Source organism: Scardinius erythrophthalmus, assembly GCF_964197995.2.
Source record: "Scardinius erythrophthalmus genome assembly, chromosome: 5".
Lineage (NCBI taxonomy): Eukaryota > Metazoa > Chordata > Actinopteri > Cypriniformes > Leuciscidae > Scardinius > Scardinius erythrophthalmus.
In genome coordinates, this window is record NC_138225.1 from 27,678,532 (window position 1) to 27,695,470 (window position 16,939).

A 16,939-nucleotide genomic window follows, 5' to 3' on the forward strand; every position below is an offset into this window, starting at 1 on the left:
CATCATAAAAGTGCATCTATCCATCATAAAAGTGCGTCTATCCATCATAAAAGTGCATCTATCCATTATAAAAGTGCATCTATCCATCATAAAAGTGCATCTATCCATCATAAAAGTGCATCTGTCCATCATAAAAGTGCATGTGTCCATCATAAAAGTGCATGTGTCCATCATAAAAGTGCATCTATCCATCATAAAAGTGTGTCTATCCATCATAAAAGTGCATGTCAATCATAAAAGTGCATCTATCCATCATAATAGTGCATCTATCATCATAAAAGTGCATGTGTCCATCATATAAGTGTGTCTATCATAAAAGTGTGTCTATCCATCATAGATGTACTTTTATGATGGACAGATGCACTTTTATGATGGATAGATGCACTTTTATGATGGACAGATGCACTTTAATGATGGATAGACGCACTTTAATGATGGACACATGCACTTTTATGATAGATAGATGCACTTTTATGATGGATAGATGAACTTTTATGATGGATAGATGTACTTTTATGATGGATAGATGTACTTTTATGATGGATAGATGTACTTTTATGATGGATAGATGCACTTTTATGATGGATAGACGCACTTTTATGATTGTCACATGCACTTTTATGATGGATAGATATGCTTTTATGATGGACAGATGCACTTTTATGACGGACAGATGCACTTTTATGATGGATAGATGCACTTTTATGATGGATAGATGCACTTTTATGATGGATAGATGTACTTTTATGATGGATAGATGCACTTTTATGATGGATAGATGTACTTTTATGATTGACACATGCACTTTTATGATTGACACATGCACTTTTATGATGGATAGATGCAATTTTGTGATGGATAGATGCACTTTTATGATGGATAGATGCACTTTTATGATGGACAGATGCACTTTTATGATGGATAGACGCACTTTTATGATGGATAGATGCACTTTTATGATGGATAGACGCACTTTTATGATTGACATGCACTTTTATGATGGATAGATGCACTTTTATGACGGACAGATGCACTTTTATGATGGATAGATGCACTTTTATGATGGATAGATGCACTTTTATGATGGATAGATGCACTTTTATGATGGACAGATGCACTTTTATGATGGATAGACGCACTTTTATGATGGATAGATGCACTTTTATGATGGATAGACGCACTTTTATGATTGACATGCACTTATGATGGATAGATGCACTTTTATGATGGACAGATGCAGTTTTATGATGGATAGATGTACTTTTATGATGGATAGACGCACTTTTATGATTGACACATGCACTTTTATGATGGATAGATGCACTTTTATGATGGATAGACGCACTTTTATGATTGACACATGCACTTTTATGATGGATAGATGCACTTTTATGATGGACAGATGCACTTTTATGATGGATAGATTTACTTTTATGATGGATAGATATGCTTTTATGATGGACAGATGCACTTTTATGATGGATAGATGTACTTTTATGATGGTGTACTTTTATGATGGATAGATGCACTTTTATGATGGATAGATGCACTTTTATGATGGATAGATATGCTTTTATGATGGACAGATGCACTTTTATGATGGATAGATGCAATTTTATGATGGATAGATGTACTTTTATGATGGATAGATGCACTTTTATGATGGATAGACGCACTTTTATGATTGACACATGCACTTTTATGATGGATAGATATGCTTTTATGATGGACAGATGCACTTTTATGATGGATAGATGCAATTTTATGATGGATAGATGTACTTTTCTGATGGATAGATGCACTTTTATGATGGATAGACGCACTTTTATGATTGACACATGCACTTTTATGATGGATAGATATGCTTTTATGATGGACAGATGCACTTTTATGACGGACAGATGCACTTTTATGATGGATAGATGTACTTTTATGATGGATAGATATGCTTTTATGATGGAAAGATGCACTTTTATCATGGACAGATGCACTTTTATGATGGATAGATGTACTTTTATGATGGATAGATATGCTTTTATGATGGACAGATGCACTTTTATGATGGATAGATGCACTTTTATGATGGATAGATGTACTTTTATGATGGGTAGATGCACTTTTATGATGGATAGACGCACTTTTATGATTGACACATGCACTTTTATGATGGATAAATATGCTTTTATGATGGACAGATGCACTTTTATGATGGATAGATGCACTTTTATGATGGATAGATGCACTTTTATGATGGATAGATGTACTTTTATGATGGATAGATGCACTTTTATGATGGATAGATGTACTTTTATGATTGACACATGCACTATGATTGACACATGCACTTTTATGATGGATAGATGCACTTTTGTGATGGATAGATGCACTTTTATGATGGATAGATGCACTTTTATGATGGACAGATGCACTTTTATGATGGATAGATGCACTTTTATGATGGATAGATGCACTTTTATGATGGACAGATGCACTTTTATGATTGACATGCACTTTTATGATGGATAGATGCACTTATGATGGACAGATGCAGTTTTATGATGGATAGATGTACTTTTATGATGGATAGACACACTTTTATGATTGACACATGCACTTTTATGATGGATAGATGCACTTTTATGATGGATAGACGCACTTTTATGATTGACACATGCACTTTTATGATGGATAGATGCACTTTTATGATGGATAGATGCACTTTTATGATGGACAGATGCACTTTTATGATGGATAGATTTACTTTTATGATGGGTAGATATGCTTTTATGATGGATAGATGCACTTTGATGAAAAATATACCCATTGACTGTCATTATAAAGCTTTGAAGAGCCACGACACTTTTTAATATAACTCTGATTGTATTCTTCTGAAAGAAGAAAGTAAAATACACCTAGGATGATGTCAGGGTGAGTAAATCATGGGCTAATTTTCCTTTTTGGGTGAACTATCCCTAGGACCATAGACATAAAATACAAATAGGACTACCAAATTGCCTATCACAGTTTTTGGCAAGTAAATCACGTGATGTGACACATCCTATTGACCCTGTTCACATTTCTGGGTTTCTCAGAAGTGTAAGGCATCATAGTTGGGTTAACTTCTATAGCAGTGAATGAAAGACTACATTAAATATATATTTTTGTGTTCCAATTTGCTCAAATAGCAAAAGAAAAACGCCACAACAGTGTTTTCACAACTTTCAAAAAGAGTAAGAAAATAGATAATGGCAGTCGGAAGAGAGAAAGTTGTCAACTTTGTCACAGCCGCGCTATTAGAAACACCCTCACAGCAGCGTTAACTAGTTTTTGTGTAAATAATACAAATATAGTGTTATATGCGTAATTATATTTTATTATGACAGTATGTGGCAACATGTACGTTAAAAGCGCATCTTCTGCACTAAACAATAATATTGCAATATTCTAGACTCTTACATGTACCTAACGCCACACTTACACTACAGAAGACTGTAAAAAATATATTTTTGTATTTTCAAATTACAAATTACTTGTATTTTAATTAAATACTTTTTGATGTATTTGTGCCCATCTCTGGTTAAAGGTTGTCAGAAGAACTGCTCCATGCTACATAGGATGCCGTTGCTAGGGGTTGGCAACCAAATGTAGTTGGACACAGCATGCTGAAACACTAGAGAGCAGCGACAGCAGCGGTGATTCCGAAACAGCTAAACAAATTGTATAAACATTATTACAGAAATTAGTTATCACCCTGAATTGTAATCTGTTTGTCTGTTTCGTTTTTTTTTTTTTTTTTTTTGGTACAAATTGCTACTTAATGTAACAGTTTTAATCAGTAAATACTTTTAAACCTACTCCACACATGACTCCTGTGTGTTTTAGTCTTTCAGCATTTAGTTGTCAGTACCTTTGTCTCACACTCCAAACACCAGGATTGAACACTAACCAGCCTAACCCAAAATCCTCAAATCCCTTTTTTTTTATTTCAATAGAATAAATAAAGCTATCCCACTTGTGAAAGAATATTAGAAATAGACATTGCAATACAAATAATTGATATTGCATAAATATGCAAACGATATACTGTACATACAGAAACAGAGCAGTATACAATTAACACCAGTTAATGGTAAACTTCTTTCTTGGTTCTTGTTTGAATTGACAGGCTATTATAGGCTTGAAATTGAATTCCCTCTAAATGTGTTATGGGCCATGAGGACTGTCTGGTAAAAAAAAAATCAAAATATGATTTCATCCAGTAAAAGTTAACTTTACATGGTAATTTGTTTATTGTAACAACAACAAAGGGAAAAGAATGCTACCGATTACAAATGGAATGTTCAATATTTTTTTCTTTTTTTTTGCCTACCTATGAATTAAGAGGCATTGTTAACTCTTACATTCTAATTACATGTACAATCAAGGCATCAGATGAAAGCTTATCTTCCACTCTTTCTAAATGTGTGCTCAGTTTGTTTCTAGCATAAAGTATCAGGGAGATATGGCTCACGATTCATGAATATAATTAAACCGTTTTAGCATGTTTGGGTGATTCTGGAAGTTAAAGCCGAATTTGAGGTAGCATTGTTTTGACCCTAATTACAAGTTTCCAGCAGCTTGTTGACCGGGTTGGCCACCCAGGTTGTGATCCTCAGACATCATAGATTTCATTTTTATATGACAACCTTTTACAGCAGCCCATGTCTGCTAAACCCCCTTTGCCCCCTGGGTAATAGATAGATAGATAGATAGATAGATAGATAGATAGATAGATAGATAGATAGATAGATAGATAGATAGATAGATAGATAGATAGATAGATAGATAGATAGATAGATAGATAGATAGATAGATAGATAGATAGATAGATAGATAGATAGATAGATAGATAGATAGATAGATAGATAGATAGATAGATAGATAGATAGATAGATAGATAGATAGATAGATAGATAGATAGATAGATAGATAGATAGATAGATAGATAGATAGATAGATAGATAGATAGATAGATAGATAGATAGATAGATAGATAGATAGATAGATAGATAGATAGATAGATAGATAGATAGATAGATAGATAGATAGATAGATAGAAGAGTCATCTATCCCGCCGGTATAATAGCAACAGCGCCCAAGACCCACCCACAAAGTTACTTGCGTTTTGCGCTTGATACTTGCGTTTCAGATCGTTAAAATAGGGCCCAATATGGTTATATTAATAATAACTATTATTATTATTATTATTACGTTCCTTAACAGACATTGATATGCAAATGTGGATGGTCATATGTGGCATTTAGAAGCGGGAGAAATTTCTGTGTATGTGTCCTTAAGAGCTGTGTGCTCCACACATATATCCTCCAGCCTATAAGAGTCCTGAAAGTGAGGGGATAAGAAGACTATCCTGCTGATTAGCTGCTCCATATGAGACTACACTAATCCCCGACGAGAGAGAAAGAGGGAAAAGTCCCAGTCCAGCTCAACCCCAGAAGGCACACACCAAAACAAACACACAAATGCAGCCATCAGTGCTCACATCTCTCATTTGGTTTCTACCTGCAGAGCCGGTATCTGTAACAGAACGTGCTGAACAGACAGAGATCATATAACCAATGAACAGAGGAATTGCCAAATAACCTGCCAAATCATCACTTTAGCTGCCTATTAAATCCTCTCTGAAGTGCTTCAAGGGTGAAAATAAAGTGTCAGTACAGGACGATATCTTGACTGCAGACTTTTCTCCAGGGATGATTGACAGCTTGGCCCAGTTTTTACTGTCCCTTTAAATACTTTACAGCAGTGGCAAAAAAAAAACGGGCTGATCAGGAATTCATACTGTTGCAGCAAATACCAAAATGGATACGCTCACTGCTGATGTCAAAAGTGGACGCAGGCGAGGGGAATGCAGCAGAATTCCTAACGCAGCATTGTGTACTGTATTCTGTGCTAATTAGTCCGCTGTTGCATTAAGAGAGAAAAACACTGCTAAAAATACCAGCACAGTTGCTCACCAGCACGAGTTCTGCAGAATACAACACATGCCCTTATTACCAGACATATTACTCTAAAAGATGTGTCCTGAGAAATGACTATGGCCCACATGTGTTAGCCAATCAAAACACTCTCTGCCAAAGCCATGAGTTTGAGGTGGGACTACCTGTTTGGTCTAACAATGGAAGACGGGGGAGTGTTTGGGAAATATGTTTGGAAAAGTCATATGAAATTACTTTCAGCGGATTTGAAACGATGAAGTCGAGATAAAGCTATCATTGTGCCACATTTCTTTCCTTTCCTTTCCTTTAAAGGTGGGGTAAGCAGTATTTGAACAACACTGTTTGGAAGTTAGTTGGACCGACACACGAGCAAACAACAACCAACGTGTGTAGCCAATCAGCATTAGGGAGTGTATGACAGTCGAGGAGAGAGAAGAAGCAAGAGGGAGATTTGAAGAAAGACTGCAGAAATAGAGATGAGACACATGCAAAAGAGTAAAGCTCAGAAGAAATCACTGGAAAATGAATGGGTTATGACTGGACAAGAGCTTTAGGACCAGCGTTAATATTAGAAAAGCTTTCCATCGCTGGAGAGAGATAAGTGGGAAGGGGTGGAGAAAATTTAAATACATTTTTTTTATTTAAAAAAATATCAACAATGTCCAACAGCGTTTTCGAAATATCGCTTACCCCACCTTTAAAGTGGTCTGCTTTCGCCTCTCATTAAAAGGCCAGACCAGTAAAATCTTTTTTTTTTTTTTTTTAGAAAAACAGGGACAGCGTACAATAAACATAAACCTCAAGGGGAGAGATGCATAGTACCAGGTTTTAGCTCAAGAGCTAATTTCCACCCGTAGTCCCTGGGCAGGCTGATGTTATAATAAAATACATAATGTGACTGTTGTAATATGAAGTCTGCACGGGATACTTGATAAAACAAAAAAGTTATTAAAAGTGAGTTAAGCTGAGTTAAGCTACCTGTGCTGTTTCTGTGCACAATTTATCAATACACATATTAGAAAAGTATACTTAGAGCTATGGGTGCGCTAAACGGTCAATTACACACAAAAGCATGTCAAAATGCCCGTCTTGGCGAGGATTTACATTTGATTACTTTATTCAAATTCTCTAGTAGGCTATTGGCTAAATACTATACCGTTTTAGACTTACATAAAAAACTTAAAGCATTGTTTATTTAATTTGTATCTTTCTATTGTATCTGGCCTATTGTTGAACTTCTGCTGTGCATTGCAGGGGTCCCAGGAACCTGCCTACTCTGCCTATAGTTAGCAGCAGCCCTGTATGCAGTGTTCAATAAAGAGCTGTTATACTAAATTCTGCTGAGAATTTTAGTTCAGTACTGACACGTATCAGTATATGTATTGTATCGTGGCCTCTGTATCATGACACATATTGTAATGTGACTTTGTTGCAGATACACAGCTCTAATTGATACACTGGTACCAGCTGTGCTTTCTCACCCTCTCTTCTCTCCTACATCAAGTTGACAAACACCGCAGCGTGTACCGTATTTTAATTAAAAAAGTATATAGTGTGTTTCAGAGCGAAGCGTGTCATTTGTTTTCATGCATGCAGCTCAAGATTCTGTGTTTTCAGCAGCTCACAGCGGCAAATGCAGCAAACTAGTGAGAATTCGTAATGAGAAGCGTTTGTAAACTTGTTGTCACATAAACTTAAAGGTCTCCTTGCAGTCTTCCAGATAAAAGCTTGAAGGTTTAACTTAAAGAAACATAATGTTTGTAATTTTACTGCTGTACTGTAAAATAACATATTTGTTGTATTGTATCAATAATGTTTATTAATAATAATAATAATATACACTACCAGGCCTAAACCGAATTGTGTGATTATAAAAGGTGCCGAGAAACTAGTTTTCTGTGGTAGATTGCAGAAGTAGGACAGGATCACGAGCAGAGAGCCATTCTATGGAGGATGTGCTGCACAGAGGTTATGATGGTCCACTGAACTCCAAACACAGCTGAGGTGGTACATTGAGCAGAGCACCATGCTAAAGCCCAGAGAGACTCTTAGTAAAGGGAAAAGAAAACAAGATATTAACTGAAAACCATAACACTCAGCTCTCAGTGAAGGGCTGTAAATACTGCTAGTTACTATGAGTGATGGAAAGAGATTGACCTTGAGAGAACTGGCTGAGGGGCTCTAGATGGACCGGCTTTAGTCTTATCAGGTCAGTGGTCTCCAGGACAAGAACACAATGTTCTTTCAGAGCCTTTATTTCTTTGACTAAATCTGTGGCATTTATTTCCATATAAAGGATAAACCAGCTGCCCTTGCAGAAGTATTTGTGAATAAACAAAAGCTCAAAATATTTTATGCATAATCAACGGTTACAGCATTTGAACTCTTTCCCCACCATTGACGGAATTTTCCGGCTTTCAGTGTTTCACTGTTTTACGGTAGACGGTGTTATTACTCATCTTCTGAAAGAGTACTGAATCTCCTGATCAAAACACATGCGAAGATGATGCAGAGACAAGCGATATAATATGTAATCATACACTTAAGTAAAATAATGCGATCATCAACATTAAACAGCATATAAATCAAAAATCGCCTGTTACTGAATGAAATGTCGACTCAGGACGAGCTGTAGTGGTGCGTTCAAGTCCTCCTGGGAAGTTCGTATTTACGAAGTGGGAAGTCGTGTCTACGACGGCAGGTGCGTTCAAATCAATTTGGTTGGAGTAAGATGGTGGTGTAATTTCTCTCAATAAATTACACAAAATACAGTAAGGTTCTTAAACTCTAGATCTAGAAAATGAAGAACAAAGAAATGTGCATCAGGTGTGCTTTGCTTTTTTATGTTTTTAATTCATTAATGAAGCTACTGCAAACTTTATTGTTGCATATTATATTGTTATATTATAATGCCATCATATTCTGTGCAGGCAATTCGATTACTTAGAAAAGCCGTACAATATAACTGCTATACCTTTAAGTACTGTGGTATTCCGCCATGCTTCTCACAGACACGCCCCCCAACTCGTAAAGATCGGGGCTTAAAGAAAATCCCGAGCTTCCCACACGTATTTACGACATTGTGGTGGCATTCATGTGCGTTCAACTCGAAAATACGATCTATACGAGATGACTTGATGAATGCACCATAGGACTGTGCAAGCATTAGGGGTGTTGATGGACTCCATCTACTCCATCTGTGTTTTGATCATCGTTCTGAATCCGATCTGGATGTAGTCTTTGACAAAAAAAAGTGATTTTCTCAGCTTTTTGCTCAAAATGTTGCTTTTTTTTTTAAAACATTGACCCACATTCAAGTGTTGATAAAGAGGAATGCATGAAGCTAGAATAAAACAGTTTTGTTTTTTTTATAAAAGCAGAGGGTCTGTTCTTTTGCTTTGTTGCATGTTCAGATATTCATACAACAAAATATTCTGGGGGCCAAGACATTTTTGTGAAAATGACCAAAAAAGCTGGTGGCTGGCAACTTTTTTTTTTTTTTTTAAATGCTATCTGAAAGAGTTTAAAAAAATAGGCCTAATACTCTTGTTTTCAGACAAAGTAAAATAATAACTGTATAATATTATTGACCTAATTTAAATAATTTCATATTTTTATTTTATTATTATTTAAATAAATTTAAATCAAATTTGGTTTTCTTATGTAAAGTTTTGGGTTGAAGACCCATGATGCTCTCGGCCCTATCCTATCACTATCGTAATCATAAGACAAGTGCAGCTGGTCCACTCATTTTTCCACACCCACTTGTAGGAAACTTCTCCAGGGGAAACAGTATAATGGTCCAGTGTATGGTCTTTATAAGACAGAACAAGAATACATAGACATGACAGGAAGCCTTCACACACAGATCTCCTTGTAAAGCCTTGTCTGTGACTAAAAACATTTGTAACTGTAATTACTGAGTCATGAGATCAATTCACCCATTTCCACTACTGAGTTACTCCCTTCTCAACTTTTTCACACTGTGGCCAAGTGATTTGTTGTCACATGTGATCTACCCCCAACGCTTAGCTATCATCATCACTACATCATTTCCAGGGAAGAGGAAACGGCTCTAGCCCAATCACATACACACAAAGAGCAAACCGATTGTTTCTGTTAGATATCGTAAAAGCTAAGCATTTCATTTGTCTAGTATTCATAAAAACAAAGGAACTGATAACTGATAACAAAACACTGACTTTGAACTTTTTACATTTCTTAACTGAGAAAAACTAAATTACACTTCACCGACACAGAGCTAACTCAAAACATATTTCAGCTCTTAAATAAATATTTCCCAATATACCAAATACCTCTAAAACTAAATTGATTTTTTTAGTTCTAAATTGAACTATCCTGCAAAAACACAGTTTTAGTCCTGTTATAACACGTTCAAAGGCAATATGTTTCACAATAAATTAATGTTAGTCTATTTAAAACAGTTGCCATAAAATTCAATTTCTCTGATATACAAAGGAATAGGCCTACAGAGAATTATGTTTAAAAGACCAAAACAGCAACAAAGGCACTGGCTGACCTTAGTGGAATAATTCACCCCCAAAATAAAAACTGTCCTCATTAACTCACCTCCTTTCAAAACTGCATGATTTCTTTCAACAAAAAAAGGATGATAATAGTCACCATTCACTTTCATTGTATGGAAAGAAGCAACGAAAATGAGTGGAGACAGATACTGTTATTCTGCCCACTTCTCCTTTTGTGTTCCATGAAAGAAAGTCGTGCTTGTTTATAACAACACGAGGGTGATTAAATGGTAAATTTTCATTTTTGGGTGAACTACATGGTTTCTGAACTCTAATTTAAATGACATTAAACAGCTCTGTATGACAGCTGATTCTGACAGCTGACCGTGTCTCAAACCCTAGTGAGCTGCCTACAGACAGTATTTTTGAGCATGACAAACTTAGTCGATGGTCAAAGTGTTCAGAACGTTCCAGACACGTCTATGAAACCAAAAATGCTGTCTAGTTAGGCAGCTCACTAGGTTTTGCGACACAGCCACTGACTCTCTGGTTGGCTTTGCGGCGTGTTTGGCTCAGCAACTTCATATGAGGCAACCGCCAGTTTAAAGATAAAATGAATTAAAGGGACAGTCCCATAACACAAATGTCACTACAAATAATCCTAATATTACCTTAAGCGAGTTGTTTTTGTGCAATATCTGCTCAGGTTGAAGCGGTCTGACTGGTTGCTCGTTAGCTGATTAACGTTAGCTAGAAGGTCATTCGCGATCGACTGTGAGAAATAAAGCCTCCCGAATGAACGTGTTCTCCATAAATTACCTTGTCACTGATGTTTTCCGTGCTGTCAGGGTCTCCTCCTCCTCCTCGCCGTCTCAGCTCCGTCATTTTTGCTTATTTCAGTCTAAATGATACATAGATATCGTAGGAGGTCCGCGTTAAAATGAAGCAGAGCGGGGTTCGTGTCAGTCTCAATAATAATCCGGTTAATTTAACCGACTGCGACCATTAAAGTGTCTCCCGCGGCAGGTGGAGGGACTGTAGACAGCCTGCGTGCATTTGTTTATGCCCACAGATCTGCTGCTGTTTTGTTAGTTAAGTGAGAGACCAACCTCTCTCTCTCTCTCTCTCTCTCTCTCTCTCTCTCTCTCTCTCTCTCTCTCTCTCTCTCTACCTCTCTCTCTCACTCACTCAGTGACTCAACATAAAGAGGAACACTGCTCCACTCTGCGGCTGGAGTTCAGCTCGCTTCACTTCTCAAACTCTTACGACAGTCCATATGTTATTGTTTCTGTGAATGTTGTCCATGATGTGAAGTCATCATGACGATGATCTTGTGAGTTTATTAGTAGGCTAGCCTAGGCTATATTGTGAAGCCAAGACATCTCACCACCATGACGTTCTTTTTGTAACCTTGAACCTAAAACTCTCACACAGTCTTTTCTTGGACTGTAATACTAGCTCTCCTATAATTGTTAACACATAAAAGTTAATAATTATCCTATGGAAGTTTCATTTACATAAAGATAAGGTAGCCTAATATCTATTAAGCCCTCCTTTAGATTTTTCTGTAGGCTACAGATCTAAACATATTTTATGACTCTTTGAATGCAATTACTAGAAATAAGAAAAAATCTCTTATTCTGAGAAAAGTCTGTAGAACTTAATGTTTTAGATATGCTGCAAGAAAATGTGAAAATTGATCAAGATAAAGAAATGTCTTCTGATAACGCGTATGCAGAAATAGAAAGATCTGTTACATGTGTCCACATGCAAAAGTTCTCTATTGACTCACCCCTCATGTTGTTCCAAACTTGTATAACCCTTTTCCTATATAGTGAAATTGAATGGTGGCGACTATATGACTGTCGAAAGAAAGTGAGTCATACAGGTTTGAAACAACATGAGGGTAATGATGACAACAATTTTATGTTTGATAATTTACTATCCTTTTAACCCTTAATAGGTAGACTATATTTGGTGGCAGATTAAAAGTGACCCCTTATGATCAAATTCCCAAATTTCACCATAAAATTATCATCATTTACAGAGGCCTACTCGCACTTATGACGTATGTAACTTTCTCCGGTTACCAGTTTTGTTTTCTTCTGAACTTCACCCATTAGAAGGATGAACAGAAGAAAAATGTTGTCCTCAATATTTTTACACAATAGGCTACTTGTTTTTCCATTAGTGATCAGAATGAATAAAATGCAAGATCTGTTATTTCACTAAGAAACATTTTTATTTTTTTAACTTTAGTCTTGTAATGGCAGTGAGGCTACACACTGCTGCTGGTATATACATAAGTGAACTCTATGTATATACAGTAAAGGTGATGATACACAGGGCAACTTTTTGAGCAATGTTGCTGGGCAATGTTGCTGTTTAATTATCTAAATTATCCAGACAGAAATTTATTGCACATTTTCAATGAGAAAGTGCCCAAACAACAATCGCTCGGCAAGATTGCCCAGCAACATTGCTCAAAAAGTTGCCCTTTGTATCATCACCTTTACTGTATATACATAGAGTTCACTTATGAGTGAAATCCATATCCTACAACAGACTTCAATCAACAGTGACAACCAAATTCTCATTAAATCTTTCTAGTGTGTACAGAACCTGAATATAGGCTTAGATGTTCATGCAGTGCCAGAAGATAATGTGTCTCTGGCTATTATTTTAAAGTGAACAGCAATCAGGTTAAATTTGTGGCATTCATATTTCTTGTTCACTGCCAAGTCATCAAAACTTTGCTATAGTTTTTACAATGTCAACCAACATGAGTTTGTGCCTATGATCTCCACCAGAGGTCACTCCTCTCGTCTCTTTTGAGCTCCCGTTATGAACTACATTACCCATAAGCCATTGCCCAGACTCATTAAGATTTGATTTGTCCCACCTGTGGATCATTAGCTTGTTTGTGTTTGCGTATTTAAGCTGTTTTCTCGTTTGCTTTCGATGTATAGCCTTGTTAGTGTTATAACTGCATTTCCAGTGTTTCGTGTTCTCTGCCTGTTTCCTTGGATCTCGTCTAGTTTGGATTATTGCCTGCTTTTGACTACTATTATGGATTGTCCTAATAAATGCTGCACTTGGATCGCTCATAAAGTCTCAGAGCAGTGAATCATAACAGTATACCACACCACTGATCTATAAAAGAGATGTATACTTGTCTCCATAGATCAATGGTGTAATACACAAGGCACAGCAATTTACAGTAGCACCTCACTGCAGTACACAAGCTCCAGGGGGTGGAGTTGGATCTAGATTTAAGGGGTGGAGATTGGTAGGTTTAGGGGTGGGTTTAGGGATCAGGGGGTGGAGATGGGTAGGTTTAGGCGTGGGTTTAGGGATCAGGGGGTGGAGATGGGTAGGTTTAGGTATATGTAAGGTGGGAGGAGTTGGATCTGGATCCAACTCCTCCCCGTGGATTTTGTGTTCTGCACTGAGGACCATCTAGCAATTTACGGGTTACTTTCATTAATTTGTTTTCAAATAGAAATGGCACGATGCTGTTTTATATTTTAAAACATATATAAATGAATTACTTTGTATTGTTTATCTCTGTAGTAATAAAGGATATTATAAAGTGCCATAGCAAACAAACAGATGTGTGGTATTGGCACATCACTCAGATTGCAATACTGTCTCTCACTTCCTTGCTTTCTCAGTAAAGTGATTTACTGGACACCCAAATTTAAACATTCATGTTCCATGGAATGGATCGTTTCTCAGACAAATGAGCATTCAGCAGTGTTCCCGGAAAGCAGTGATCAAACACCTCAGTGTTTTCACCAGAGACTTAATACCGGGCTTTGTTGTAGCTGTTAGCGATCAAGGCTAACATGAGCACAATGAATGCTATCTCGATTAAACCGCTTTTATCAAATTTGTTCAATTTAAAAAGTGTGAAATCACATTTGTCCTATATTTTTATACATTTTCTAAAATCTTCCTATTCATAATGAAGTTTTTGGCCTCCTGGATTTTATATTCATTCACTACACTGTAAGTTAATATGGAAAAACTCATTTGAGGACATTGGTGGTGATAAACAGCAAGTATTTAATTGAAATTAAATTAAAAAGTATGAGTACCATATGTATTGCGTCATAATAACAGGTATAAGGGTTTTTTATGGGGGGCGGGGGTTTCATATAATTGTTTTTCAACACAAATATACAATGAACATTCAGCTACCACAGTTTTGCACACTAGATACTGTAGTAATGCAGTCTATCACAAGACCACCAAACAGGGACAATCCATGTGTATTTCATCAGTTCTGAGATCAGTCTTCAACATCCATACACATAGAATATAAAAGTCATTCCAGAGTCATGGGACATGTTCTCTGTATATCCGCCTAAAACTGTACACAAAACCTTCAGGATTGACTCGTTAGATAATGCCATAAAAATGAGCCAAAGAAAAAAACAAAACAAAAAAATGCCAAAACATGTACAATACACTGACACAGAAAGTCAGCTGTGTTAGACATGCAACAAGTAACCAAACTTGCTGAAAAATTACAAACAAAAATTCATAAGAAAACCTTATAATTGCATAAATACTTTGTACAGTTAATCTTACTGTAAAGAAATGCACTCTTTCAAATAATAGCCCACGACATAAAAATGCATCTGATAAAACAATTACTCCATGTCTCTACACGTCAAGGTGCAAAAATAATTTCAGATTGATATAGCCGTTTGATCTTTGAGCTGCTTGTCGACAGCAAAATCCTAACAGCTTTGTGATGTTATGATTGCACACTGAATTACAGTACATTAATACAGAATAATTCAACTATAATGAGTGCATATTAGGTTGTACAGAAATCATACATAAAACTGCAAATGTAACAAATTTGTAAGTGACGGACAGTTTAAAGGAAGAAAGAGAAAGATATTCTCTCTATTAATCAAAGCAGCAATTGTGATTAGGTATTGCCCACAGTATCAAAAGAAAAGCAAAAAAAAAAACATACAAACAAAAAAAGAAAAGATGAAACATACTTTCTATTTCATAATCTTGCCTAAGGTACAGAGAAAGTAGGCTTCCGGTCCATCAAAAAGTGTTCAATCCCTTTTTCTTTACACATGATAACTTTCAAGCTAGTCTTTCCTCAAATGTATGTGGAGTGAAATCATCAGTAACTATTGCTTTCATAATCTACAGACGTTTAAACGGGTGCAACATCGCAAACGGTTAAAATTGAGATTTTAAGAATAAGAATAGTGAAATAGTGAAAAGTAAAAAAACAAAGCTAGAGTCAAATGAAAATTCATATTAGTTAGGAATAACAGATAAAGAATTGCATTAAGGACTGTCAGAAAAGTCCCACAGTAAAACATCCAATATGAAATGAGTATTAACTCTTGACACTTCAGAAACATGTTTTTCTGTCTTTAAAACGTATATAAAAAGGTAGTGGAATCATTTAAAGGTTGAACGAATCCTGTCATTGAAATGATTTACAGTGGTCAAAATCATCAGTCTTTGATCTAAATTCAACATTTACATACTTTCACTGACCTACTGTTAAAATATATAATAGTAATTACAAATCAAGGCAGTTTGGCAACAAAATTTAAACCGAAGAACTCTGTCTATGGCAACTGGCTGATACTGTGGGCAACACTTCAACAGAACATATAAAACAAACATAATAATTAAGCATTTGCATAACTAGACAAGCTAGTAATGTCAACCCACAAACATTTATCAACATTCATAGTCCCCAATTTTATTCCCGCTGGGATGCTGTGACTTGTGACATTGACTACACACACACACACACACACACACACACACACACTCACTCACTCACTCACTCACTCACATTTTTGTTCCTTTAAAGCCAAGAGTGATTTTTAACATACTGTAATACTATATTACAAGCAATGTGTTGTTTTCATTTCTTCTTTTATCTCTTAATAATGACTTTTGTTTCACTGTTTCAAGTTAAAAATGCCATTGTAACTATTTACAATATAAACAAATGTCATCTCGTTTCATCAGGAAGCGTTTTATACGCATTGCTTTTTCTAAAATCTAAACATTGCTGACTTCGTGGATGATGCCAATGAGATGACGGAGCAAACTGCAAAAGAAAATGCATGAATGGAAAAGTAAACTAACAATCGTCTCTTTAATGTTGACACTTCTGCAATATATGAAATTATGAGCATTAGTGATCCCATTTTGGTCTACGTCAGTGATTTACCAATGGGATTTTGCACAGGGAGCGGTGTTGTGGGTTTTTTGAGGGTGGTTGTGTGTTTTGGGCATGTGACGCGGGGTGAGGGTGATCTAGTTTCTCGGGCTTTCTTCAGAGCACCGCTCGTGCTGCAGGTTGTAGTAACAGTTCTGACACACACGCACAGGAGAGGAGATTTTCAGCCGCTTGATCTCTGACTGAAAGCGACTGCACCTGAGGGAACGAGCAAC

General features: G+C 36.3%; 2 protein-coding genes across 8 annotated transcripts in view; both read right to left on the reverse strand.

Annotated features, from left to right (window-relative positions):
* The window catches only part of cds1 (CDP-diacylglycerol synthase (phosphatidate cytidylyltransferase) 1), a 32,356-nt gene extending 20,624 nt beyond the window's left edge, over window positions 1–11,732 (reverse strand). Inside the window, exon 1 of the mRNA XM_081366354.1 lies at window positions 11,303–11,732. Within this exon, the coding sequence (XP_081222480.1) occupies window positions 11,303–11,368 (66 nt within the window). The 5' untranslated portion in view covers window positions 11,369–11,732. The remainder of the gene's footprint in view (window positions 1–11,302) is intronic.
* Window positions 11,733–14,537: 2,805 nt separating this feature from the next.
* The window catches only part of wdfy3 (WD repeat and FYVE domain containing 3), a 79,602-nt gene continuing 77,200 nt past the window's right edge, over window positions 14,538–16,939 (reverse strand). For all 7 annotated transcript variants that reach the window (XM_081366748.1, XM_081366750.1, XM_081366751.1 and 4 more), the window contains one exon: window positions 14,538–16,922. In XM_081366748.1, the coding sequence (XP_081222874.1) occupies window positions 16,802–16,922 (121 nt within the window). In that variant the 3' untranslated portion in view covers window positions 14,538–16,801. The remainder of the gene's footprint in view (window positions 16,923–16,939) is intronic.